The sequence below is a fragment of the Ctenopharyngodon idella genome, chromosome 5, assembly GCF_019924925.1.
Source record: "Ctenopharyngodon idella isolate HZGC_01 chromosome 5, HZGC01, whole genome shotgun sequence".
Taxonomy (NCBI): Eukaryota; Metazoa; Chordata; class Actinopteri; order Cypriniformes; family Xenocyprididae; genus Ctenopharyngodon; species Ctenopharyngodon idella.
This window is the reverse complement of record NC_067224.1, coordinates 8740820-8767053: the sequence shown is the minus strand read 5'-3', so window position 1 is coordinate 8767053 and position 26234 is coordinate 8740820. Positions and strand designations below refer to the sequence as shown.

At 37.6% G+C, this 26234-nt stretch overlaps 2 protein-coding genes across 4 annotated transcripts in view; one reads left to right on the top strand and one right to left on the bottom strand.

The window, feature by feature from the left end:
- Window positions 1-268: 268 nt before the first annotated feature.
- tmem232 (transmembrane protein 232) lies at window positions 269-23505 on the top strand. Of its 3 annotated transcripts, XM_051892901.1 has the most exons (13): window positions 356-532; window positions 685-796; window positions 996-1101; window positions 1400-1557; window positions 2103-2199; window positions 5353-5474; window positions 5553-5701; window positions 5822-5933; window positions 6381-6558; window positions 7389-7558; window positions 19788-20065; window positions 21074-21152; window positions 21363-23505. In XM_051892901.1, exons 1-13 carry the CDS (start codon window positions 399-401, stop codon window positions 21510-21512), a joined length of 1845 nt encoding a protein of 614 aa, XP_051748861.1. In that variant the 5' UTR covers window positions 356-398; the 3' UTR covers window positions 21513-23505. The 3 variants fall into 3 exon arrangements, with proteins under 3 accessions (XP_051748863.1, XP_051748862.1, XP_051748861.1); XM_051892902.1 differs by lacking the exons at window positions 7389-7558; window positions 19788-20065; window positions 21074-21152; window positions 21363-23505 and having other exon boundaries at window positions 271-532; window positions 5553-5723; window positions 6381-6537; XM_051892903.1 differs by lacking the exons at window positions 5353-5474; window positions 5553-5701; window positions 7389-7558; ... (1 more) ...; window positions 21074-21152; window positions 21363-23505 and having other exon boundaries at window positions 269-532; window positions 6381-6537.
- man2a1 (mannosidase, alpha, class 2A, member 1) overlaps window positions 21590-26234 on the bottom strand; it is a 67947-nt gene continuing 63302 nt past the window's right edge. The window contains exon 22 of the mRNA XM_051892887.1: window positions 21590-25714. Within this exon, the coding sequence (XP_051748847.1) occupies window positions 25562-25714 (153 nt within the window). The 3' untranslated portion in view covers window positions 21590-25561. The remainder of the gene's footprint in view (window positions 25715-26234) is intronic.

Below are 26234 nucleotides of genomic sequence, written 5' to 3'. Positions count from 1 at the left end.
ATTATGAACAAAATTCGACTTTTCGTGTTTTTTTCACAACGATTTTTTATCTAATAAATATCGTCATATTTATGAAATAAAAAGTCGTTGTGAAAAAATAAAAAAAAACTCTTTGTCTAATAATTATGACTTTTTATGTCATATGATTTGCCAAAGCAATTTTCTTTTAGGTGACGGAAATGGGTTTTTATTGGTACGACAGGATACGAAATTTTCAACGACGAATTGCTTTCGGTTTTATTGCACCGCAATGAATTCGGCTCCTACAAAGTTAGTATATTCATTTTCATGTTGTTGACAAGGTAGCCATAGCAACACTTCAACCATGAAGAGGGACGTCACTGCCACACACAGTGTGGACTTTTTGCATTGTGCGAGACTGTGCTAAACGCACCAGTATGCCTATAGTCAAAATTCCTATCAAACATTATTTAGGAATAGTTTCTCAGTCTCAACAAGAGGATTTCAAAAAACGCTTCAGAAAAAAGGCCGAAGAAAGTGATACTGCAAGAAATACCACCAGTGTCAGAAGGTATCTAAACAAATTAATCACAAATATTATTATTTTGCTGCGTAGTGCGTTCGCCAAAATGAACTATTCGTCAGTTTAACAATTTATTATTATTATTATTATTATTATTTATATTAAACTGACATTGACTATGACATTTTCCTATTTTATAGAAACCCATTTGAAACAACAGAAGGCTTCATTGATAAATACAATCAGTCACAAGGCTCAAAGGAGCAGGAAAAGTATGAAAATCTTGCAGATGTGTTTCTCAGTCGATGCAAGGTATTAAATTTGTTTCCTTCATTGTTCACTCGGTTTAAATGGCATACATTGGTCTAAATAAATTCAGAACCCTGGAAAAGAGCGCCTGACTAGTTGTAATGAAATTGGAGCATTACTCTCTCCAGCCACAAGGTGGAGACAAACCTCTATTGATGAAAGCACTCGACTCAACTGCCAGTAATTCTCGTTTTGTCCTCAGCGTCGTGCTGGATTTACATCTGTTGGTGAAGGTAAACATGTTGATCTCCCCGGAGCCTGGACGCAGCTTCTCCTGCTGAGCTTGTGCAATGGAAAAGTTAGAAATGGTGTGTCAACGACGAACAGTTTCTATTTTCTTTTACAAAAGAATCATGTTGCAATCTGTTACAGAATTCATAGTGAGAACCATTTGTTGACTCCAGTACAGAGTGATATAGTATTAGATGTTAATGCTATGACATGAATAATTATAATATTCTCATACTACAATACTACAATACTACAAAAGATTACTATGGTACATACATTTCCAAAAACAAAATATTACCTTGGTAGGCTACTTTTTGGTTCATTTTGTTAGTGAAAAACAAACATGACAGATGATGGCAATTATTTTTTTTTCAGATTCACTGGATGTCCTGGTTGTGTCATTGGACCACGCACCCATTCATGCAGATCAGATCCCTGTGCTGTTCCACCTGGCAGAGTCAATCCACTATTTCCTGTGCTCTGACACAACTCTGTTGGACCCTCCAAGTTCTTATACGACGAAGATGCTGCAGGTATATGCTACACAACAATATAAATATCACTAAACATGGGTCATTCTGTAATTGCAGAAACTTTGAAACTTTTTATACAAAGTTCCATGCTTAGAACACCTTTTTGTATTCTTTAGGTGTACAAACCTGGGGACAGGTGTATTTTAAAAATAAACAAAAATGTATTCACTAACACTTAAAAAAATCTATAAGATATGAAGTGATTTTTAATATTTATAACTGACTTGAATGTAAGAAAAATAGTCAAGGGACATGGCAAAAATGGCAAAATAAAGTTACCAATAAAATGCCATAAAAATCATAGTCCATTATTTCCCCCATTACATTTATTTAGTTATTTTCTAAAAAAATAAGAAATACCTAAGTAAAGGCTTTTACTGCCTGTAGTTACAGAATTATGGCCCCGGCGAAGATATTTATTGATCAAAACTGTTGTTTTATTTAGCATATAAAAGGAATAGTTAATTAGTGTGTGGATTTTCCTTCTTTATTGTAGTAGTTATAGAATTAGCCATATATAAGTCTTTATATATTTTTTTTTACAGCTTGGTTATTTGGTCTCTCTGAGGCTGTTCATCTTTCAACTGACTGGTAATTTAAATGGACATCAACTAAGCAGAGTCTATCTTCACAGCTTAAAAGGTTTGAAATTGTCTCAACTTAATCATTGCAAAACAATAAAATGTTTATATCACAGATTTCTGATAATAATAAAAGTTAATGTACCAAGGAATTATTTTGGATTGTTCTGGTAAAACAGTTAAGTGATAATAATAATATGTTAAGTTTAATGTAGTAGGTATACACCGATCAGGCATAACATTATGACCACTAACAGGTGAAGTGAATAACACTGATTATCTCTTCATCACGGCACCTGTTAGTGGGTGGGATATATTAGGCAGCAAGTGAACATTTTGTCCTCAAAGTAGATGTGTTAGAAGCAGGAAAAATGGGCAAGCGTAAGGATTTGTTGGCAACAGTGGGCACATGAGCATCAGAACTGGACCGCGGAGCAATGGAAGAAGGTGGCCTGGTCTGATGAATCACTTTTTTTATACATCACGTGGATGGTCGGGTGTGTGTGCGTCGCTTACCTGGGGAACACATGGCACCAGGATGCACTATGGGAAGAAGGCAAGCCGATGGAGGCAGTGTGATGCTTTTGGCAATGTTCTGCTGGGAAACCTTGGGTCCTGTTACTTTGACACGTACCACCTACCTAACCATTGTTGAAGACCATGTACACCCTTTCAACGGTATTCCCAGGTGGCTGTGGCCTCTTTCAGTAGGATAATGCACCCTGTCACAAAGCAAAAATGGTTCAGGAATGGTTTGAGGAGCACAACGAGTTTGAGGTGTTGACTTGGCCTACAAATTCCCCAGATCTCAATCCAATCAAGCATCTGTGGGATGTGCTGAACAAACAAGTCTGATTCATGGAGGCCCCACCTCGCAACTTACAGGACTTAAAGGATCTGCTGCTAACATCTTGGTGCCAGATACCACAGCACACCTTCAAGGGTCTAGTGGAGTCCATGCCTCGACACATCAGGGCTGTTTAGGCAGCAAAAGAGGGACCAACACAATATTAGGAAGGTGGTCATAATGTTATGCCTGATCAGTGTATGTGGTATATGTTAAAGGTGTAGTAAGTGATTTCTGAGAAACACTGTTGATATTTGAAATCAACCCAAACAAACACACCCTCCCTTCATTGTTCTGCCCCCAAAATGCACAAACACGCAATGCGAGGGAATGTCTCTTTATCATAGCTGAAGCGAAGCAAAATAATGCTTTGTTTGTCATCTTCACTTTATTTTTTGCAAACGACAAGGAAGAACAAAAAATAGACAAGCTAGAGTTCAATGTTAGTCACCTGCACACCAGCTCCAGACAAACAATAACACTTAAGCAGAAACAACGCAACCTCGGCATCCGGACTATAAAGATTCAGAAAAGAATGAAACTGTCTCTTCTTCACTAAAATTGTCATGTTTTCTGCCAGCATTTGACATTTTTCCTCTCAAACGCTGAATTTACTGTTTATATACAATGCACTGTGTTTTTGTGGCTGTCTAAAGCATGTGAATATCAGGCACGCTATTGGTTATCCTATGCTAAGCATCTAGTCGTAACATTCTAACACCGCATCGTTTCACACTGTACAAGTTTGGCACCTCAAAAGCATAACTCTGGGTAAAAAGCGGTGCTAACCCCGCTTCTAAATTACAAGTGTGTGAAACGTTCCTTTACCCAGGGTTAAAGGGTTAGTTCACCCAAAAATGAAAATTCTGTCATTAATTGCTCACCCTCATGTCATTCCACACCCGTAAGACCTTCGTTCATATTCGGAACACAAATTAAGATCTTTTTGATGAAATCCGAGAGGTATATTACTCTTTCATGAACAGCAATTTAACCACCACCTTCAAGGTCCAGAAAGGTACTAAAGACATCGTCAAAATAGTCAACATGACTGCAGTGGTTCAACCTTAATGTTATGAAGTGATGAGAATACTTTTTGTGCACAAAAACAAAACAAAAATAATGACTTTATTCAACAATATCCTCTCTTCTGTGTCATTCTCGTACGCTGTTTACGTTCAGCTCTTCTAGGTTCTACGTCAGAATGGCTGCTCAGTACTGGCCGGCTCCTGCGTCAGCATCACACGCATGCTGCTCACGTGAAGAGCGTCAGCCAATACTGAGCCGCCGTTCTGACGTAGAACCTGGAAGCGCTAAAAAGTCGCTATTTTTGTTTTGTTTTTGCGCACAAAAAGTATTCTCATCACTTCATAACATTAAGTTTGAACCACTGCAGTCACGTCAACTTTTTTAACTATGTCTTTATTACCTTTATGGACCTTGAAAGTGGTAATTAAATTGCTGTCTATGGAAGAGTCATATACCTCTCAGATTTCATCAAGAATATCTTAATTTGTGTTCCGAAGATGAATGAAGGTCTTACGGGTTTGGAACGACATGAGAGTGAGAATTTATAAATGATAAATGGCAGAATTTTACATTTTTGGGTGAACTAACCCTTTAAAAGCGGTGTTTAGAATGACGCTAACCCGGGGTTAAGCACAGCATGAAAAGCCATTCTCGTTCTACAGCCTCTTCAAATCTCCCTCTTGCTCACTTTCTCTCCTCCCCTATCATGAGAGTATACGCCCCCTACTGCTGATTGGCTACAAGTGTGTTGTGGTGCTCGGTCTGATCAAATTTCATCAGCGTTTCTCAGAAATTGCTTACTGAACCTTTAACATACATAATATGATACAATATGTATGGAAGCCCATTTCTGCCACATAAGAAAAAAAAATCACGCTTTGGTAAATCATATTAATGACATAAAAGATTAAATGAGATTCTAAGTCATAATTATGAGATACAATTTTGAAATAAAAACTAAAAATTATGAAATACTAATTCATAGTCAGAAATTGACAAAAATTATGAAATTATGAGATAGGAAGTTGAAATTATGATATTAAAAAAATCATCTTCACTTTTCATGTGACATTTGATCTCATAATTCAAACTTAGTATGTCATAATTATGATTTAACAACGCTATATGTGCATACAATTCCATAATTGTTATATATGATATATTTATATATTTTTAAATTATGTATTGAGTTATGGACTGAGGACATGTGATTCCAAAGTTTAAATATTGCTATTGTCAAAACTAATGGCAGGTAAAATTTTGGGACATGTTTTGTCCAATGTCGCAAGAATCAGTGGAATGCATATAAAGTTTGCAGCTGTCTTTATCTGTTGACAGGGCTGTTGAAGTGTGAAACACGCTACCAAGAGTTCCCAAACATGTTATTTTCTGTTCACTTCATGTTGCATGTCGGGGAGGTTCTGTGTGGTCTCAAACTTACCGAGGACACTTCAGTGCAGGTTTGAAGGCTAGGTCAATTATATCAGAAAGGGAATGCTGAACAATTCACTGTATTGAAAACTCTATTTGATTGACAGTTCTCTGTGGAAGCACAGAAGCGTGGTGTTAACCAGGTCTTAAGGCAGTGCCTTCTTGGCTATCACTGTGTGCAAAACAATGGCACTCGGCTCTCTCAAGTGATCAAACAGCTTATGTTGCTGAGAGATAAACTTCAACAAGACAACTGGTGCGTGAAGTGTGTTTGTGAGGTACTTTCCACAGGTTTTTATGTTATGTAAGCAGCTTATATGTGAAACTGTTGGTTAAAATCCCAGTGTAACATCTTTTTTACCTCCTCTGTTCTCAGGGTCGACTGTGGGTTAGGGCTGATGATTCTGGGAGAGGCCGCCAAATCTAGCATGCTGTGCCTTCAGACCCTTATGAACCTTCACATGGTCCAAACACAAGAAAGCACTCAGGTGCATAAGAAAGCAGAGGGATGACAGAATGACTTTAAAAAATGGTTCAAACAAAAGTGATAATCAGAAAGCAATATGGGTTTAGAACAACATGATGGTGGGTCATTGACAAGAGTGTCCGAGATAATGACATAATTTCCTGTTTTATGATTTTATTTCACAAGATTTTCAAATATTAATATGCAGTGAAATTAGAAATGATAAACAGAAATTAAAAACACTCACAGTTTAGATATATTTTTGAATACATTTTTAGATTGGACTTAAAAAAACAGCATCATTGATTCTGGTGACATATTTGGAGAATGAGAATAACAGAACAGAAACAGAATCTTCTTATCTTTGTGTCATACTCAAAATGATTCTAAATAAATCTCTAATCATTTGATTCATTAATACTCATTTTGTGAAAGTATTTATTTATTTATTTGTATTTTGTTCATGCAGGAAATTACATCACAAAAAGCATCCTGGCCGTGGCAGTTGGAGCACATATATTGCTCCGTTTTGATTGACATTTGCCAGAACAGCTACTATGCTGAAATGAAGAAAACAGCCCTCATTGGGCAGTCAAACTCTTCTCCGTGCAGACGTTCTGGAGGACTTGTAACTTTGCTCAAACAATGTAAGTTCTTTAGACAGAAATATGCGTAATGGCTGTGTCCGAAAGCTTAAAAAATACTGCTTTCGGAGGCTACATTCCAAGGTAGGAAGGCATCAAGGCACATCTGAATCCAATGTTAGCTTCACTTCCTGTCTCCTGAGATACCTTCATCTGATGAATTTTTGAAGGCAGCAGAGATGTATCCTTCCATTACATAACAGCTTAGTTAAAAAAATAAAGATGGCGTCTGAAAGTTGATGGTCAGTTTGTGTGTAAATGTACGTTTTTGATCAACATTTTCCACTTTTTATGTCTTTTCTAGCAAGAAATTACTATTGTAGTAGTAATTCAATATTTGTTTAGTTATCACCAAAGCTCTCTCTATTTTGTTGTAGATCATTAAACCGTTACGCTGCCTCAGAGGTTTGAAATCAGTTTGGTGAGGTACCTTCATGCGCAAACGCTGCCTGCAAAGTCATAGCCTGATAAGGAAACAAGGAAACAAGTCAGCTGCCTAAGCTTTCGGACACAGCCAAAGTCTACACAAGACTAGAATCATACTCAGAACTAGAGGTAGCGGGCAATTATATAATAAAAGCCTCTGTGATAAAGTTTATATACAGTGGCTAACAAAAAATAGTGTCACATAAAATTAAGTTTCTTTGTTACACCTGTAAATTAAGTTAATTATTACACCTGTGGTTACTCTGCACTGCAGGACACGTGTTAACTTTATACATCCACTAAAAGTATTTGCAAAAAATGCCTGTCCAAATACTTTTTGGGGCTACTAGTTGGGCTACTATACCATCTATTATAAAGACAAGTAAAACAGACATCTGTGTTTGTAGCACACGAAGACAAATGGAGGCTGCGGTACAGTGTGGTTCAGGGTTTGGCACAGATCAGCCGGAGGATCACGCTTCCGGAGAGCCTGAGGAACACTGCCTGGTTAACACTACAGAAACATCTGAACCAGGAGACAGACCTCCGCATAATCAATGCTGTGAGAATCATTGAGGTACACCAGCTTCCTGCTGCTACAGAGTAAATACAGTCCAAATATTAACACACTACTCACAAATAGTGTTGGGAGTAACGCGTCACAAAAGTAATGCATTACAGAAACGTATTACTTTTTGCTGTAACACAGTAGGCATTATTAATCAATTTTCAGTAATATTTTACTCGGTCCATGTTCAGTAATGCTTGCGTTACAACACACTTTTAGCCCAAAATGTAATTGTTAAAAAAAAAAAAAAAAACAGCAAGACCGCGAGACCTTAAAGGATTAGTTCACTTCTGAATGAAAATTTCCTGATAATTTACTCACCCCCATGTCATCCAAGATGTCCATGTCCTTCTTTCTTCAGTCGAAAAGAAATTAAGGTTTTTGATGAAAACATTCCAGGATTTTTCTCCTTATAGTGGACTTCAATTGACCCCAAACGGTTGAAGGTCAAAATTACAGTTTCAGTGCAGCTTCAAAGGACTTTAAACGATACCAGACAAGGAATAAGGGTCTTATCTAGCGAAACGATCGGTCAGAACTGGCGCCGCGTTCGTTGAATAGGGAAGTAGGACATTCAGCATAAGCTTTTTGAAGAATACGGAATCGCGGTCTGGAGGAAGCACTTGTGATGCGATCATTTGTGTCTATAAAGCGTATACAGCTATAAATCCCAGACTGTAATTTTGACCTTCAACCGTTTGGGGCCAATTGAAGTCCACTATAATGACATGGACATCTTGGATGACATGGAGTTGAGTAAATTATCAGGAATTTTTTATTAGAAAGTGGACTTTAACGAATGAAACATGCCGCAAGTAAGTTCTATTACCTGTTCATGGTCAGTCAATAGCTGTGTGTGGTGTCCAAGTTTGTAAATAAAGACTAAATGACAGCTTCTGATATATTTGTTTACCAATTTATTTCATTCATCTCCCTCTCGCTGGTGTAACTTTGTATTGTTTGACGTAGTCCAGTGAAGGCGTGTTTAGGGCGGGTTTTACAGGAGGGCCGCGAGGCTAATGGAACCGTGGAACAGTGGAAACGCGGCATGATTTCGGCCTCTGTGCTCGCGCTGGCCAGTGGAAAAGCGGCTAATGGGTGAAGATGGCAGAAGAAGACATTCGCGAGATGGACGCATGCGCATTACTTCGAGTTTGTCAAATAATCACTTTACCTCTACCATACTTTTAACAGACTTGGATCGTTTGTGATTCTGTCTGTCATCCTTTCTTGCATTGTCTTGAGCCTTCACTTTGCCAAATATAAGCTATATTGTTAGTAGCCGGGATAGCCCACAGTCATTATGCTACATCATATCGCCCTCTACTGGATGTAAAATGCTCTGCAGTACATTTTGTCATTTTAGAATGTCAAGTTCTACTTCTGTAGTTATTTTGGTGAAAGTAACTCAAAAGTAATACAGGAGTAATGTAACGCATTACAATTCTGAGACAGTAATATTGTAAGGTAAAGAATTACTTTTAAATAACAGTAACAAGTAATCTATAATGTATTACAGTTTGGAAGTAACTTGCACAACACTGCTCACAACTGAAGAAAAAACAAATGCCCTTATTTGCTTAAACTGGCCTGTTAATTAACTCTTATGTCTTTTCACTAGGCTTTTCTTGTTTAGAATAATTTCCTTCTACTTAAGAGGGATTTATATTTCTGAAGTCGGCAAACATTATTTACGAGCAGTGTTGGGGTAATGCATTACAAGTAACACGAATTACATAATCAGATTACTTTTTTCAAGTAACTAGTAAAGTATCGCATTACTTTTAAATTTACAGCAAAATATCTGAGTTACTTTTATCGACTGACACCTCTCCTGTCCACATGTTGAGAGAAATCAGGAGTAAGTGTAGAGCCATTATGTGCGCTGTGTAAACATGATGGTTATTGTAGTTTTACACTAAATGTGAGCATGGGGAAAAGTAACGCAACGCTTTATTTTCCATAAAAAGAAACTAACTAACCCTATTAGTTCTCTTTCGAAGTGAAACTCAACACTGTGTCGATAAGTTGATGCTATGGGAATGCTTTTTGTGAACTGGTGTCTGAAGCAGTTGTGCAAAATCCCAGTCTTGTTTGGCTACTGCAGTCAGGTGACGTCATAGGCGTGCCGACAGACTATATAAGGGGCACCTAGAGAACACGTCATAAGCTTCATTGTCTTAAGAAAACTGTTTTTTTGTTTGTGTGTGTGTGTGCTGTAAATCTGTGAAAGAAACTAAAAAAAAAATGAGTGCAGGCAGATTTAGAAAGTGTGCAGTGTGCACCTCTGTGTTATCACTATACCACACCAAATCGCGTGTGTCGTTTGCTTGGGAGCGGAGCACACACGGTCAGCCCTTGAATGCTCCGCACCCGCCTGACCTCTTGTCAGGTAGCCAGGCGACCTCACCTCATGGCTCAGGACAAGCGTGACATCTACAGTCATGGGGCTCGCAGGTGGATCTGGCTGAGGAGCTTTGGACGGGTCTTTCCCTATACCAATTCTCTCACCAGTTCCAATGTTCTCAGGCCAAATCCGGATTCAGTCTTCTTACACTGATTTGTGTGATCCATCGTACTTTCCGACTGGAGTGTGAACACCCTCCAAGCTCCAGCCCGCAATGTGTCCAACTGGAGTGTCAACGCCCTAAAACCTTCAGCCCACACTGAACCCGACTGGAGTGTGGACACTCTACAAATTCCAGGCAACACCACGTCCTTATTCCATCCATGCTCAGGTATGAAGCAGTCTTTAATTACCACCCAAAATATAGTATAAACCCCACCTTTATGGTTTAATACGGTTTATACTTTATATTAATTTTTATATGCACTGATATGATTAATAATATTAATTAGAACTCTATGTAAAACAAACAAAAAAAAAAAAACATATTTAGTCAGTTTGTTTTACTTCTAATAAAATATTCTAATTAATTTCAATTAATTTGAGCTCATAAAATGGTACAGTATGTGTATTTATATAAGATGAAGAAAATGTTTAATATAGTTTTAGATGGATCATGTTAGTCTGTCATTGCTTGACATTTTATGTCAAATAACCTTATCTATCTTTTATAGACATCTTTTCCTGTTATGAAGTCGGCAATATACTGGTCAAGGGAGATTTGGAGCCGTCTACGAAAGGTGGCATGTGAAGGATGGCCTTAAGGTTTCATTTTTTATTTATTTATTTTTACAATACTGAGCTAGTAATTTCTTATCTTCAGCCTTTTGATAGCTGTTGCAAGTCCTCCTAGTGTATCTTATGTCCACTCTTTTAGAGAAATCGACCTCTTTAAACTGTCAAATGGACCAAATACTCTACATGTTTTTATATTCATACTTGGAATTTATACAAAAATTTGCATGTCTGTTCAGGATTAATGATAGGAATGATATGACCTCTACACATGTTAATTTTACATAGTTCTTACACAAATTGCTGTTATTTCTTTTGTTTGGTTAGGTGGCAGTGAAAATTTGGAGAACCACCTCCGTCTAACTATAAAAATTGTTTTTCTTGTAGCCCTGGTCTCCCGAATCTCTTCCATTGGAGGTCGCTCTTTTAATTCTCGCAAATAAAGGCCCCAGAGTTCCCCAGATAATCCAGCTGCTAGACTGGTTCCAGGTTCTTCATCAGAACAGCGACTTATTATTGGCCGGTTCTTGCGTCAGCATCACACGCACGTGTCGTGCTGCTCACGTGTACATCAGCGGAAGCCCTACAACGTCTACAACGTAAGCAGCGTAGGAGAATGACAGAGAAGAAATTGATGAATAAAGTCATTATTTTTGTTTTGTTTTTGCGCACAAAAAGTATTCTCGTCGCTTCATAAAATTAAGGTTGAACCACTGGGACGTCACATGGACTATTTTAACAATGTCTTTACTACCTTTCTGGACCTTGAAAGCAGTAATTAAATTGCTGTCTATGGAGGGGTCAGAGAGCTCTCGGATTTTATCAAAAATATCTTAATTTGTGTTCCGAAGATGAATGAAGGTTTTATGGGTTTGGAACAACATGAGGGTGAGTACTTAATGACAGAATTTTCATTTTTGGGTGAACTAAATCATACAAAAGAGAATTAGATAATAAAACATGGCAGGATAGATAATGCAGGATTTTTTCACATTTCTAACCTGCAGTTGTGTCTTACAGTTTAAAAAAGAGAAGGTATGAAGTTTAAGGTAATAATGCCTATCTTTCTGCACAGAGTGCTGCCAATTGAGCTGCTCTTGCCTGCAGCGGTGAGCCAACACAGCAACTCGATTTGGGCAAGATTCTTCTACAAGAATGGTTTAAGATACTGGACTAAAAATATTTTGAAGATATATTACACAGCAAAAAAAAAAAAATTTCATGTCATTATACTGTGTGTTTGGCGCACAAGACAAAAAAAAAAAAAAAATCATATTTTAATTGTGTGTCTTCTGAGGACATCATGATTCAATTTGTCTGTTGTAAAAAATGGGAGGAAGTTGCCAAGTTAAAGATTTTTTGTTTCAGATCACAGATGTGAGAATAGCTGAAAATAGTTGCCATGCTCCCTGTCAAAGCCAGCCAGTTCTTGTCATGGATCTAGTCAGCACTGAGATTGGCTAGGTCAGGTTCACCAGATGTTGACTAACAGCTCCCTGTCTCAGTCCATCCATGTAAACTCAATAACTACTATGTACTAACATTTAAATTAGTCTTTTGATACAATGCACTTATTTTGTACATACATGTTTTTACACTGTACTATGTATGAATCTACGTATATGTGTATAAATAAAACAAAAAATAACGGTTGTGTTCTTTTAAACCTGAATAACTCAAAATGTAATGTAGTCTGTTTTCTTGTTTATTTAATACTTCTATGCAGAAGCACTAAGAAGTTCTCTAATGTGACAAATTATTTTAAACAAAACCTCATTCAGAGATTTTTAGACAAAATACGCTTATTGATTTGTCCTAATTATATTACGATAACAACAGTAGCTTGTTTTAAATGTAAATAAATTTAAACAAATGTATTGTTCTTTCTCTAAATGATGCATGTAGAGTTTTTTAACAAAATGCACAGATCAGATTTTTCTGTCCTGCCTGTTTACATTCACTTTCGATACAACTGAGCATGTTTACATTAATGACCCGCCAATATGCACCAAGATGTCTGTTAGCACCATGGGCGACATTATTAAGGGAGCATAAGCACTTAGGCCCGGTTTCACAGACAGGGCTTATACTAAGGCTGGATTAGGCCTTAGTTCAATTAGGGTATTTAAGTAACTTTTACGGACATAACCTTGAAAAAAACATTACTGCTGTGCATCTTGAGACAAAAAAATTACACTGACATATTTTAAGATACATCAATATAAGTTGCTTTCAGTTAAAACAGCTCAAACATGCATTTTAGTCTAGGACTAGCTTAAGCTGAAATTTTCGGGTATTTTGGATGTTTTGATTAACCTACTTTTGCGAACCAGTCATAGGTTTCTCATCCAATCGGAACCAAACCAGTGCAGAAAGATTCTCTGGAGTATGAATATCAAAAGTTATCAAAAAAAAAAAAGTTGAATTTTTTTTATTCACAATCACCTCAACACCTCAGTTCTTTTACAAAATGAAACACTTCATTCAAAACTTTACATTAATTTAACAAAACCCAACTTTGACACCGTATGGAACACACATGGTTCATACATTCTGATTCTGTTTGATTCATTTACACTTGTAACTTTTATACTTTTCTAATGATATAGTCTGGGTTTGATTTTTTTTTTCAGAGATATTGTTAGAGTATAGTACATGAATATATTGACACACACACACACACACTCAAGACCAGTACTGCACATTGATGAAAATATTTATTTCTCACCACATTGTAAAACCATTCTATACATCCATGCCTTTCCAAAGGTTGCATTTTGCACTGAAAATCAGAACATATTCTAAATACAATATATTACACTAACAAAAACATTTGTGGAGACAAAACAAAAGCATGTATTTAAATAAATAAATAAAATTAAAAAAAACGAAAAAACACCTAAGCATCATCTCTTCGCCTAGCTGGATTCTGGCCATAGCGTTTCATCCACATCACAGGTGATGTCCTCTCCTGTGATGAAAAAAACCCCTCCTCAATGGGTTTAAGGAAGGGACAGTATGGTGGGAGGTATTGGAGTGAAAATTGTGGACATTAATGAAACCAGTTTTGGACCAGAGCAGATAGGTGGAAATTTATATTGTCCCATATGACAATGCATCTCATCTGCTCTGCATCCATTTGGTCTTCTGCTGTGACGATTTTGTGTAGTCTTTCTAAAATGTGAATATGTGGGCCATGTTGTAAGGGCCTAAGTTGGCATGCTGGTGGAGGACGCCATTCTGCGTTATTGCAACATACATTGTGATGTTACCACCACGTTGTCCCGGGACATTCAAAATAGCTCTGTGGCCAATGATGTTTCTCCCTCTCCCTCTTACTGCAACATTGCCTTCCATTTTGTTGAAGACACATAAACTCACCTTTTGCCTTTTTATAGTACTTGCACCTGATTTTTGAGTTTACAGTTAAGCACCTAAGTGTCTGCACACCTGACGGCCATGATTGATCAATTGGTTTATGGGGTGGTATTTTGGAAAGCAGTGTCTTGAAATGGCAAATAAGTTACATTATGCATATACTGAGAATATGCTTAAAGTAGTGCAGTTCTGGGCTAAGGTTTTGCTCCTTGAGTGTAGATTTCCAGTAACTGTGTGTTTTTTTTATTTTTTTTATTTTAGTGTGTAAGCAATCGTAAAAAACTGTAATGTTATGAAGCGAAGAGAATACTTTTTGTGTGCAAAAACAAAACAAAAAAATAACGACTTTATTTAACAATTTGAACTGTTGTCATTCGCAGTTGACGTAGTGATCAGGCTTCCGTGTTTACATCTGAACGCTGGCTCAGTATTGGCCGACGCTGTACACGTGAGCAGCACAACGCGTGCATGTGATGCTGACGCAGGAGCCGGACAATAATGAGTCGGCTTTCGGACTCTGCTTGCCACAAGCATGTTTTCGGGAGGTGCTGGATGACTATTTGTACGTGTTCCTCTTGCCAGGAAGGGACAGGACTACATTAGCTTAGTACATCAGTTATGTTTTCTGGCTGAATGGTTCGATTTCATTGTGGATTCATTGTGCATCCCCAAGTGCAATTGTCTACTCCAGTCCTCCCCAGGTTAGCGCCCAGAGCCCATTCCGCCTCTTGCCATGCCCACAACAGACCATCAGCCAGAGCCCACTGAAAACTCAGAGAGTGAGCCCGCCATGAACCTAGAACCAGAGCAACTGCCAGAGGCCAATTTTGTAAAATGCCCTTGTGGAGCCTGATCAGGTATGTGAGCTGGCACCAACGTCTGTCACTGTGGCATATTAGTGGAGTTCAAGGGTATGGATTGGAGCCCGCCCACACTCCCGTTGCTAAGGTACATTCACTAAGCTCGGTCCCCAATAGTAATTGATGTTCTGGATGTCATGTTTCAAGGTCTGCAGTCTCCGCTGATCCCGTCCAGTCTCCATCGGCATTGGTTCTGCCCAGCTCCAAGTGTCCTTTGTCACGGATGGTCCCGCCCAGCCTCCCTCTCACTTCTCCTCTGCCAAAACCATCCAGTTCCTCTGCCCTGTCTCCACTGGGTGCCTTCAGCTTCTCAGCTCCTCCTTCAGTGGTTCCCTCTCCCAGCTGTTTGGATCTGCCTTGAGTTTCCTGGTCGTCATCTCCGCCTTGGTCTGTGGATTCCTCAGCTCCTCTTCGAGCCTCCGAGCCCCAGACTCCACCTCGGCCCTCTTACCCATTGGCTCCACACTCTCTTGGCTCCACCATGGTCCGTCATCCCTCATGCTCTGCTGGGCTCCCTCATCCCTCTGGCTCCACCTTGATCAATCTTCGCTCCAGCTCCGCTTCAGACTTCCGGACTCCAGCTTCGCCTCGACTCTACACTCCTCCGACTCCACTGGCTCCTTCACTCTGGTTCCGCCTTCCAGGAGGGGGATTTACTGTCATGGTCATGCTCTGTTTTAAGGACTTTTAGTTTTTCACCTTGTTTTCCTGTTTTCTTTGTTCCTGCTCTTCATTTGTTTCCATAAGCAACCATTGTGTTCATTTGTGTCTAGTTTAGCTCCATTGTTTGGTCTATGTATTTAAACCGTCTGTTCAGTTGAGTTCTTTGTCTGGGTGTCTTCAAGATTAAGGTTGGTTTGTGTTACTCCTGTGTAGTTCTTCTGTGCCTTCTTATGCCATAGTGTTTTGTTTGTTTAGTTTAATAAAGATTGCTGCAAAAGGATCCTCTATTCACTTTATTGTGGAACCAACTCATGACGCTAGTGTCTTTATCAATTTTGTTTTGATCAATTTAATGCATCCTTGCTAAATTAAGGTATTAATTTCTTTCAAAAAAAAAAAAAAAAAAAAACTAACCCCAAACATTTGAACTGTAGTATATTCTGTAAAAGTAGTATGTTTTTCTGGCGTAAACTAAAAGCTACACTGCCCGTCCAAAAAAAGGTCGCTGTTTGGATTTTAATAGGCAAATACTTAAAGGGGACCTACTATGCCCCCTTTTACAAGATGTAAAATAAGTCTCTGATGTCCCCAGAGTGTGTATGTGAAGTTTTAGCTCAAAATACCCCACAGATAATTTTTTATAGCATGTTAAAATTGCCACTTTTTGGGGGTGAGCAAAAACGCGCCGTTTCAGCGTGTGCCCTTTAAATGCAAATGAGCTTCTGCGCTCTGCCTAAGAGGGCGGAGCTTCAAGAGCTCATTCTCCGGTGTCAGGAGTCAGTCAGGACACACTATAATGTCAGAAACTGCGAATATATGCTGCATGGAGATAGAACAGATATGGTTTAGTTTAATTACGGTTATAACTTACATTGTCTTCTTGTTTTTATCCACTATATTACTACAAGCCTGTTTACCGATGAGTTTTATAACGTTTATTGTACTTCACACAAAATATGAAGCATCCGTTGTCACTCTAGAAAATCACTGTAAGAGCTTAATAAAACACAGTGCAAGTGTGCATTAAAACATTTTCCATAAACTCTCTCTCTCCCTTGCATTATCATCAACATACTGTACATAGCGAAGTACACAGAAACACTCGTTACAACTAACAGTAAACAAATATATAAAGACCTTATGCCTTTTCGGGTGGTGCTTAATAAACTGGTAAACTTTATATCCGTAAATCAACTCCAATGAACTGTATTAAAGTGCTCTCACCTTCATTACTGCCGTATCCAGTATCACTCTGGAGGCTGTAAGCTGGATCACGAACAGTTTGTACTGATCTATCTTTGAGTAACAACTTTTTAGCACAACCTCTGTTTTGTATTGTCCCTTTGTATTGACATTCATTCGCACAGACATAAACACATTTCAGTAGAGTTGAGGGAGCATTTTCATCGAAAACAAAATTAATCCACCTCGTCTTCAGCGGCTCAAATTTCGGGAGTAAATGGAGAGAGCTATGTGGATTAATCCATCCAGCTACAGAACACTTAAAATGCTTGGGAGAGATTCTCGTCAGTGCAGCAATGACGGACTGTGTACAACTCGCTGTGAACTCGCTCAGGGCGGTTCTATGTTAAATCGGCAGCGTCTGTCAAAATTCGTGGGCGAGGCCTGTGGCTAATGTGACGTCACACTGCCAGGAACCTACAAATGGCTTGTTCTGAGACACTGCTTATGATTTATGGGGATTAAAAAAAAAATTGGATTTTTATCACTATAGGGTGGTTGTGTACACACACTGTCAACACACATTTATGTCCAAACACCATGCAAAAGTGAATTTTGCATAATAGGTCGCCTTTAAGAGTCTATGAATGGATCATTATTACAGTGATTATTATTTTTCTAGCATGTTATATGTTTGGCAATGGTTCTTTTAACCCTAAAAGATGGCATGTGTAGCTTTTCATTTCTTAAACAACCATGTATCATGGCCATATTCCAGGAAGACAATGTCAAGATTCATCAGGCTCAAATTGTGAAAGAATTGTTGGGAGGGAGCATGAAGAATCATTTTCACACATGAATTGGCACTGACCTTCACCTCAGTAAGTTTTTGGGATGTGCTGGAGGAGACTTAGAATTGTCAATACAAGATCTTGACCAAAAAATGATGCACCTCTCGATGGAAATAAATGTGATGTTTTTCCATCAAGAGGTGCATCAATTTTTGGTCAATATCTTGTATTGACAATGCAAGATGTGAGCACACTGTAAAGTCAAGTCAAGTCATCTTCATTTATATAGCGCTTTTCACAATACAGATTGTTTCAAAGCAGCTTCACAGTGAAAATAGAAAAATTAATTGACAGAGATTGTTTTGGCTTTACAGCAGCTAGACTAGATAGTTTAGTTGACACTTCAGGGCTGCGTTTTCGTCGTGTCTAGGCACAAGTCCTTCATCTCAACTGGATACGGCCTGGATCTGGCAGACTATGGCAAACCTCGAGATAAACAGAGAGAGACTAATATTAGCGTAGACGCCATTCTTCTTATGATGTAGCAAGTACATCAGGTGTTATGGAAAGTGTTCCTGGTTCCGGCTGACCTAAATAATGCAGCTTAACAATTTACATGATTTGAATTATAGAAGTAGATAATGTGTTATGTGTATGCCAGGTTAAAGAGATGTGTTTTTATTCTAGATTTAAACTGACGAAGTGTGTCTGCTTCCCGAACAATGCTAGGAAGACTGTTCCAAAGTTTAGGTGCCAAAAAGGAAAAGGATCTACCGCCTGCGGTTGATTTTAATATTCTAGGTATTATCAACTGGCCTGAATTCTGAGATCGCAATAGACGTGAAGGACTATAATGCTTTAAGAGCTCGTTCAGGTAAAGCTAAACCATTTAGTGCTTTGTAAATAATTAGCAAGATTTTAAAATCTATACGATGTTTAATAGGGAGCCAATACAGTGTTGACAGAACCAGGCTAATATGGTCATACTTCCTGGTTCTAGTAAGAACTCTAGCTGCTGCGTTTTGTACCAGCTGTAGTTTGTTTATCAGATGAGCAGGGCAACCACCCAGTAGAGCTTTACAGTAATCTAGCCTTGAGGTCATGAACGCATGAACTAACTGTTCCGCATTTGTCATTGAGAGCATATGTAGTTTAGATATATTTTTAAGATGGAAGAATGCGGTTTTACAGATGCTAGAAATGTGGCTTTCAAATGAAAGATTGGTATCAAAGAGCACATCCAGGTTCCTAACTGACGACAAAGACTTAACAGAGCAGCCATTAAGTGTTAGACAGTATTCTAGGTTATTATGTGCAGAAGTTTTTGGTCCAATAATTAGAATCTCTATTTTTTTGTAGTAGGAAATTACTAGTCATCCAGTTTTTTATATCAACTATGCAAAAATGTAAAGTCTACTCCAGCACATCCCTAAGACTTCCAATAAAATTAAGGTCTGGACTCAGAGGTGCCAATTCATGTGTGAAAACGATTCTTCATGCTCTCTGAACCATTCTTTCACAATTTTAATCCTGGTGAATCTTGACATTGTCATCCTGGAATATGGCCATGATGTGTCTTCCTACATGGTTGTTTAAGAAATGAAAAGCACTCCATCTTTAAGGGTTAAAAGAACCGTTGCCAAACATGTAACATGCTAGAAACATAATAATCACTGTAATAATGATCCATTCATAGATTATTAAGTATTTGCCAATTAAAATCCAAACAGCAACTTTTTTTTTTTTTGGGCCAGGCAGTGTATTTGAAAGAAAGAATATTGTGTTGTCCCACCCCAACTTTGTTTCAGTAGGAAATACATCAGTATAGGAAAGTCTGTTGTGTTTGTGTTCATTTCATGAGGTCTTTACAGTGCTATCTACAAACAAACGAAAGAAAGCAGTTGTGTTTTGTTAAATTTCACTGTAATCCAGCTGAATAATGCATGAAGCTTTTGTACATTCAGTCCAAATTTTAAGAATTATATTGTGCCCAGCACTGAAATGCATGATAATAGAGAGTTCTTGAGGCATCAGAAAGCAAAGTATGTCTGAATATAAACAAAATGCTAAGCACTTTGTGGGCTTTAAACATTCATCTGGTGCGATACTGCATTAAACTCTTGACACGATGAAAACAGACGAGTCAAGAACAGAATCTTAATTCAAACCTTTACATGATCAATAGAACCTGCAGTTTCTCACTGTTATTATCTCCTTTCCAGGCTGATAAAAGGCTCCTGAAGAACCACAGAGAGAGGATGAGAAGTTCACACACAGTTGATGTGTGTGTATGTGCACAGGGTAAGCGGATCACTGGGCGGCTGGCACACACTCTTTCCCAGATCTGGCCTCCAGTTCAGCTCACTACTCATTCTGCAAACCACCGGCACAGAATAAAAACCACCAAAACCAGGAAAGAGGCAGTTTCCACAGCCAGGGCTGGAGAAGGATGCCCTGAACCACATCAGACTATTACTAAAGATGATCACAAGACACCAAGGTTAGTGGCTTTTCTTCTAAAAATTGCAGCTGTTACACTAACATAAAAGCACTATTTTTTTTTTTTTTTTTTTTTTTTCTGACATGGCATGGCATAGCAATATCCTAGTAAAATGCATGTTAATAAGCAACTAGTTAATAGTGAGAATTTGACCCTAAACTTATGGTTCAAAAGATTTTTGTTGTTGTAAGACATTAATTTTTATTCAGCAAAGAAGCACTAAACTATAGAGCCTCTAAAGGGACAAGGTGAAGGAAAAAAATGAGATGAGATGGGTGAAAAATAATAAGTCAATGAGAGAATGCAAAAGCATTGATTTATTATTTTTCCTCCCATCTCATCTAATTTAATTTTTCCACCACCATGTCGCTTTAGGGGCTCCATACTAGACTAGAGCAAAAGTGACAGTAAATACAATGTTACAAAAGTTCTTTTGAGCTTTTTATTCATCAAAGAATCCTGAAAAAAAAATTGATGTTTTCAACATTGGTAATGATGTTTTTTGATCAGCAAATCATTCATATTAGAATGATTTCTGAAGGATCATGTGACACTGAAGACTGAGTAATGATGCTGAAAATTCAGACTTGCCATCACAGGAAAAAATACATTTTAAAATATATTAAAATTGACTGTAGTGATATGACTTGTAGTGATATTTCACAATATTACTCTTTTTACTGTAATTTTGATCAAATAAATTCACCATTGGTGAGCAAGAGACTTATTTCAAAAACATTAGAAATCTTGCAGACTCCAAACTTTGATCTCATTTGCTTTTGTTAAATTGTATTATGTATCATTATACCAGCCATTGGCCACTCTGCTCTCTCTATATTATTATTACATTGGCCATTAAAAAAACTCATATGACCATTTAATGTTTCAGTACCATGTTATACTTCAAAATACCACAATATTACCATCTAATCCCATCACTGTGTCATGGTATCTCTACAGTACTTCATTTCATCTTTTTCATTTCAAATATGTGGCAAATTTGATCAGACAGGGCAAACATGGAGTTTCTCATCTGGACCTGAGAACCAGGACTGATATTGATCTGATTAAAGTTGTGGAAGATCAAGTGAGTACTGCATTCCCTTTGATTCAGTGAAGTAATCCATCAGCCGGTCAGAACTTAAGCATTCTTAACTCAGTTTATATCAGTATTTAGATATTTAGAGGTACAGTAGTTGTTTGTTAATGGGACCCAAGGAGCTCTAGACTGGGAAGTTTGAGAAATATGTGCAGAGAATTGCTAATAATCTATTCTAACACTTTCCAAATTTTTTAGTGGCAGAGGGAATTGAAAATAATGTTGGAAAAAGAGGAAGAGATTGAAAAGACAGTGCTGGAAAAAAGAAAGCAAGAGGACGAGGAGAAGGTAATGAAGAAACGCATGGAAAAGGTCAAAAAGAACACAAAACCTTACGAGTTACCATGAACCAATATATGATTTTACCTTTAAGTCTATAAAGCACTGAGAAATAGTGACAAACACATCCTTAAAACTGAAACAAATAAAAGACTGAACAATTTTTATTTTTCTGTAACATTCCTTTCAAATGACAGACAGACAGAGACAGGCAGACATTCGTTGGCTAAAATTGTAAATGGCAACACTGGTAAAAAGATGCATACTCTTCAGATAGTCACCACACTGTTCAAGATTAAAAATAGAGGAATATTCTCACAGGGTCGGAAAGCATTGGCCTGCTTTCATTATCCTGATTGACTACAGTCACAGACCAATTTGGTCATACAAGTGTGAATTAAGCAGCTAGTTGGAATACAGTGATCACAGCACTTCTGACTGACCAACAGAACGACACACCAGTCAATATTTTCATAAAAGGAAAAAGAAAAACATGCTGAATCAACAAAAAAAAATCACAGTAGCAAGTCAACAAATGATCATCTTTCACACTCAAGACAAGCGGCCAACTCTTATTGCCAGCCTGAAACAAAACACCCCAAAAAAGATACCCAGAGTATAAGACAGAAAATGGACTCCCTTTAAGAATAAACATCACAGAATGAAGGAAAATGCATTTGTGAAAAACATTCATATCATATATCACAATGTGTGGCAAATCTACATATCAGAAAGAGCTTTAAGAACTTTGCCAGGTAAAATTGGAGAATTACTGGCAGGCAATTTCTGACTACAGGAAGTCTGTGATTTAAGGTCTAGAAAAATAGATCATTGTTGCATAAGACAAAAATGTACATTTGCATAGTTTGATTGTATAATAAATCGAGCTTTTCCATTTTTAAACTTCAACACAATCACATGAAGTTTATAATCCATAGTAACCATGACACCATTTTATGATCAAGCACCCCTTCCAACTCAACCATTGCAAGAATTTATATTATTTATGCATGTTTATATTCATATAGCCTAATATATTAAATAAAAAAAAAAAAATATTCTCTGATAATTATCATCTCTGGGAACAATGGAATTAAATCTTCAATACACATACTTTAGTACAAGACACCCACCCACCTTTGGTCAATTTATGTTGCTACTGAACCTATTTACAATCCTTCAGACTGAATAAAATAGACAAATTAAGAAAAAAGGGTGACCAATATATACTATCTATATATTTAGAAAAAACAAATCACTTAAGAAAGATAAGACACAACATCTGAGGCTTCTAAATTTTAAGTCACATTAAATGACCCATTTCAATGAATGTGATAAACACACGTAACTTGCAGTCATTTGCATTGATAGAAATTATCAAGGGACATTTAAAGGTGCAGCATGTAAGAATTCTAGAGGTCGCTAAAGGCCTATTCAAAACAAAGGCGTAGCTTAATGACGCCAAGTTTGAGCGCGGAATCTTGGGACATGTGGTCTTCACCTCAATGGACGGTGCAAAAGAATAGGGATAGGACTCTGAAAGAAATCATGTTCATGGATGCGATTATTAACGTTATTGTAGTATGAAGCAGAGCAGGACCGAGTGTTGTGGGATCTGAACGAGGACGCTGGAGCGATTGTGCAACACGCCTCACGAGCAGCAGAACTTTTATTATGCCACAGTCGCCGGCGCCGCTTCCGCTTTTCCGGTCATGAGTATGAGGTAACAGCAGCTCTGTTTATCATATTAGATACATTTGAGTATGTTGAAAATGATGTTATAACGTTACTCTGTGCGTTCGCTCGGTGGCTGCTGTGAGACACTTCTTGCACACTGCAGTAAGATGGGCATCGATTTTAGAATATCATATTAAATGCTGGATGGCTTGTGTTGATAAATGGAATGCAATTAATTTTAAAACGTATTGTGTGATGGAGAAAATGCTGTGTTACTGTTACTAAAAATAAAGCTGCATCTGATTATGCTATGTTAGCTACTTGACAAAATAGTGTTTTTCTCTGAGGCATGGTAAAGCATGGTACTCGCAAAAAATCAAGAAAATTAGATTTAAACAATAAGACTAAACGTGTTGAGCTATATAACAATAATTAGTTTTCTGTCTATAAATATATCAAAACAGTTGTTCCCTTGTCTATTAAAACGTGTAATATATTCTTTGGTGTTTCCATGGTTTCTACAAAATAAAACCGGAAACCGAGGCAGACCGAGGGTTAACGCAGGTATGACGCCATTGACAAGCAACTAGAGGTTTGCATTCCCGCGGAAACCGCGGGACCCGATAAGATTTCTTGCTGCGCGGGATTAAATTTTGAATGAAAGGCGGATTGCGGTCGGTAACTATAGTGTACTTCAGGCGGGAGCAGGCGGTCTGACAATAACCCGGTCGCTCCCGAGATGCTTTGACATCAGCGCATCTGTGCTTGAACTTGAAGTGAACAAAACTTTCTGCAGTGGTGGCGTTCACACTGTCCCCAGTTCCCTGTCCTGAGAAAACTGGCAAGATATGTTCTTTGCATTAGAGGTCTGCACGACTGCATCAGAGAACATTCAACCTTTGTGATCGGATTTTAGAAGAGAGACGTTCTGAAACAGTCGTCAGTCAGCGTCATTCTGTTCTTGCGTGGATGTTAAAAAATATTTCAGTTTTCGTTTATGTAATTTTGGCTTAGCCTATAGTTTTGAGGGACATGTTGTAGGCTATTTAATTTAGCCTATTTTTTCTAAGTGATATTTAGCCTATTATTCTTTGGACATTTTTTCTCTGACATTTTTAGGGTGTTGACAGCATCATAAGACAAATAACACATAAAAATCTTGTATATGCTATGCAACATTTTATATTTGTTATCCCCAATCACTCTCTTTCTTTAGTTTAAAGTTTAAACGCGAGATTCTGGAAACGATCTAAATTTAGCGGGACCCATCGGGTTGGGAAGAAAATCACTATATGCGGATAGCAGGTGAACACAGAGTAAATTTTAGGCGGGAGCGGGTGCGTGCAGAATAGAACCTTGCGGGAGCGGGATGAAAAAAACAGTCCCGCACAGACCTCTACAAGCGTAGAGGGATAACATTTGGGATATTGTAAGTACTCAAGTGAACAAAATATATAACACTGGCCTAGTGGATTTTGGATATTTTACTGCAAAAATCTTACATGTTGCACCTTTAAAGAAAAATACGATGCCATATTACGATTTGCATACCTTTTCACAAATGTTTGATTGTGAAGATATGTTGTTTTTTAAAGACTGCAAAATTAAAACTGTCTGTCATTAATGTTTTCTATGTTAGAATTAACAGCGAATGATAAAAATGATGTTCAGTTTTAAAATTGCTCATTTTATCACATCCATTAAGAAAGACACCACCCTGTGAGACTAAGGCACAATTCAGAGTAAAAACTTTGGGATGGAAAAATAAAATTAAAATAAAAGAAAAGAAAAGGAAAAAAAAAAAATAAAAAATAAAAAATAAAATTCAGGTAAGAATCCAAATAAGATAAAATAAAATAAATAAAATAAAAATGAATAAATAAAATAAACAGGAAAAAAAAAAATACAATTCACGTAAGAATCCAATTAATTTTCTATATTAAATTGGGAATAGTGAGGAAATAAAATAAAATAAAATAAAAAGGAAAAAATAAAATAGAATAAAATAAAAAGGGAAAAAAAATAAAAAGGAAAAAATACAATTCAGGTAAGAATCCAATTCATTTTCTATATTAAACTGGGAATTGTAAGGATAAATTGAACAGGGCACAAGCCCTCTGATCAAACAGAAGCTTTTCTCTTCATCAAGCAACAGAGGCAAGAAAAATGTTTCTTACACCATCCCCACTGCAGCAACACTTTAAAATGGTACAACTTGTACGTTCCCAGTGAAAAACGTCAACTCTCAGCACAGTGAATCACACATAAGAAGGGTCACGTTATATTAAAATAACCTGAGAGAGCTGGTTGGGAATTCTTGGAGATTTCATATTGCACTTTGCTATGAAGCTTAAGGTTTATATTGACAATAATTTGACGAGTCCTCGGCTGAAGGCAACAACCTTACGGCTCTCGAGTAGGTGAGCCAATGTGACTGCAGCTCAGCTCAACTGCAGGCGGTAAGTCCTGATTTCCATGGGTTTAAGGCTGATCTCCTGCGGGTTGGCTTCACTACTGTATGTGTGCATCAGAGACAGTGAGACAGGAGTGATGCTCTTCACCTTCAGATCTGTCAGGAGCTTCTCTAAATTAATCTACACACACACAGCAAACACAGTATGTTGATTAGAGCATTTCCAACGCAACATGTTTAAGCATCCATTGAGTCACGGCCTTAGACTTTGATTTTTCACTTGTACAAAGTGAGATGGTTAGCATTTCTGACAGTCTGACAGGTTTATAAGCTTAGCCTGTGATTTAAGTGGAAAGTAAACAACTTTAATTTACTTATGGGGCTCTATCTGTAAATAGCTCATTCCGTTATTTACATCAGTGTTTCTCAACCAGGGGTCCATGGACCCCTAGTGGTCCTTGACATAATGCCAGGGGGTCCTTATAAAATATCTGAATATGATTTTTGTATATTTTGACATTTGACATGTTCCCATAAAAGAAGAAGATAATATATGTATAATATAACTGATGATGTGACTAAATATAGGACAAGTCAACTAACGTAGTAGTAAATTATACTTGATTGCATTTGATTGTCACAAAGACATTAATGAAACCAATGAGACAATTTTATTCTGGGGTCCTTGAGGATGGTTCCAA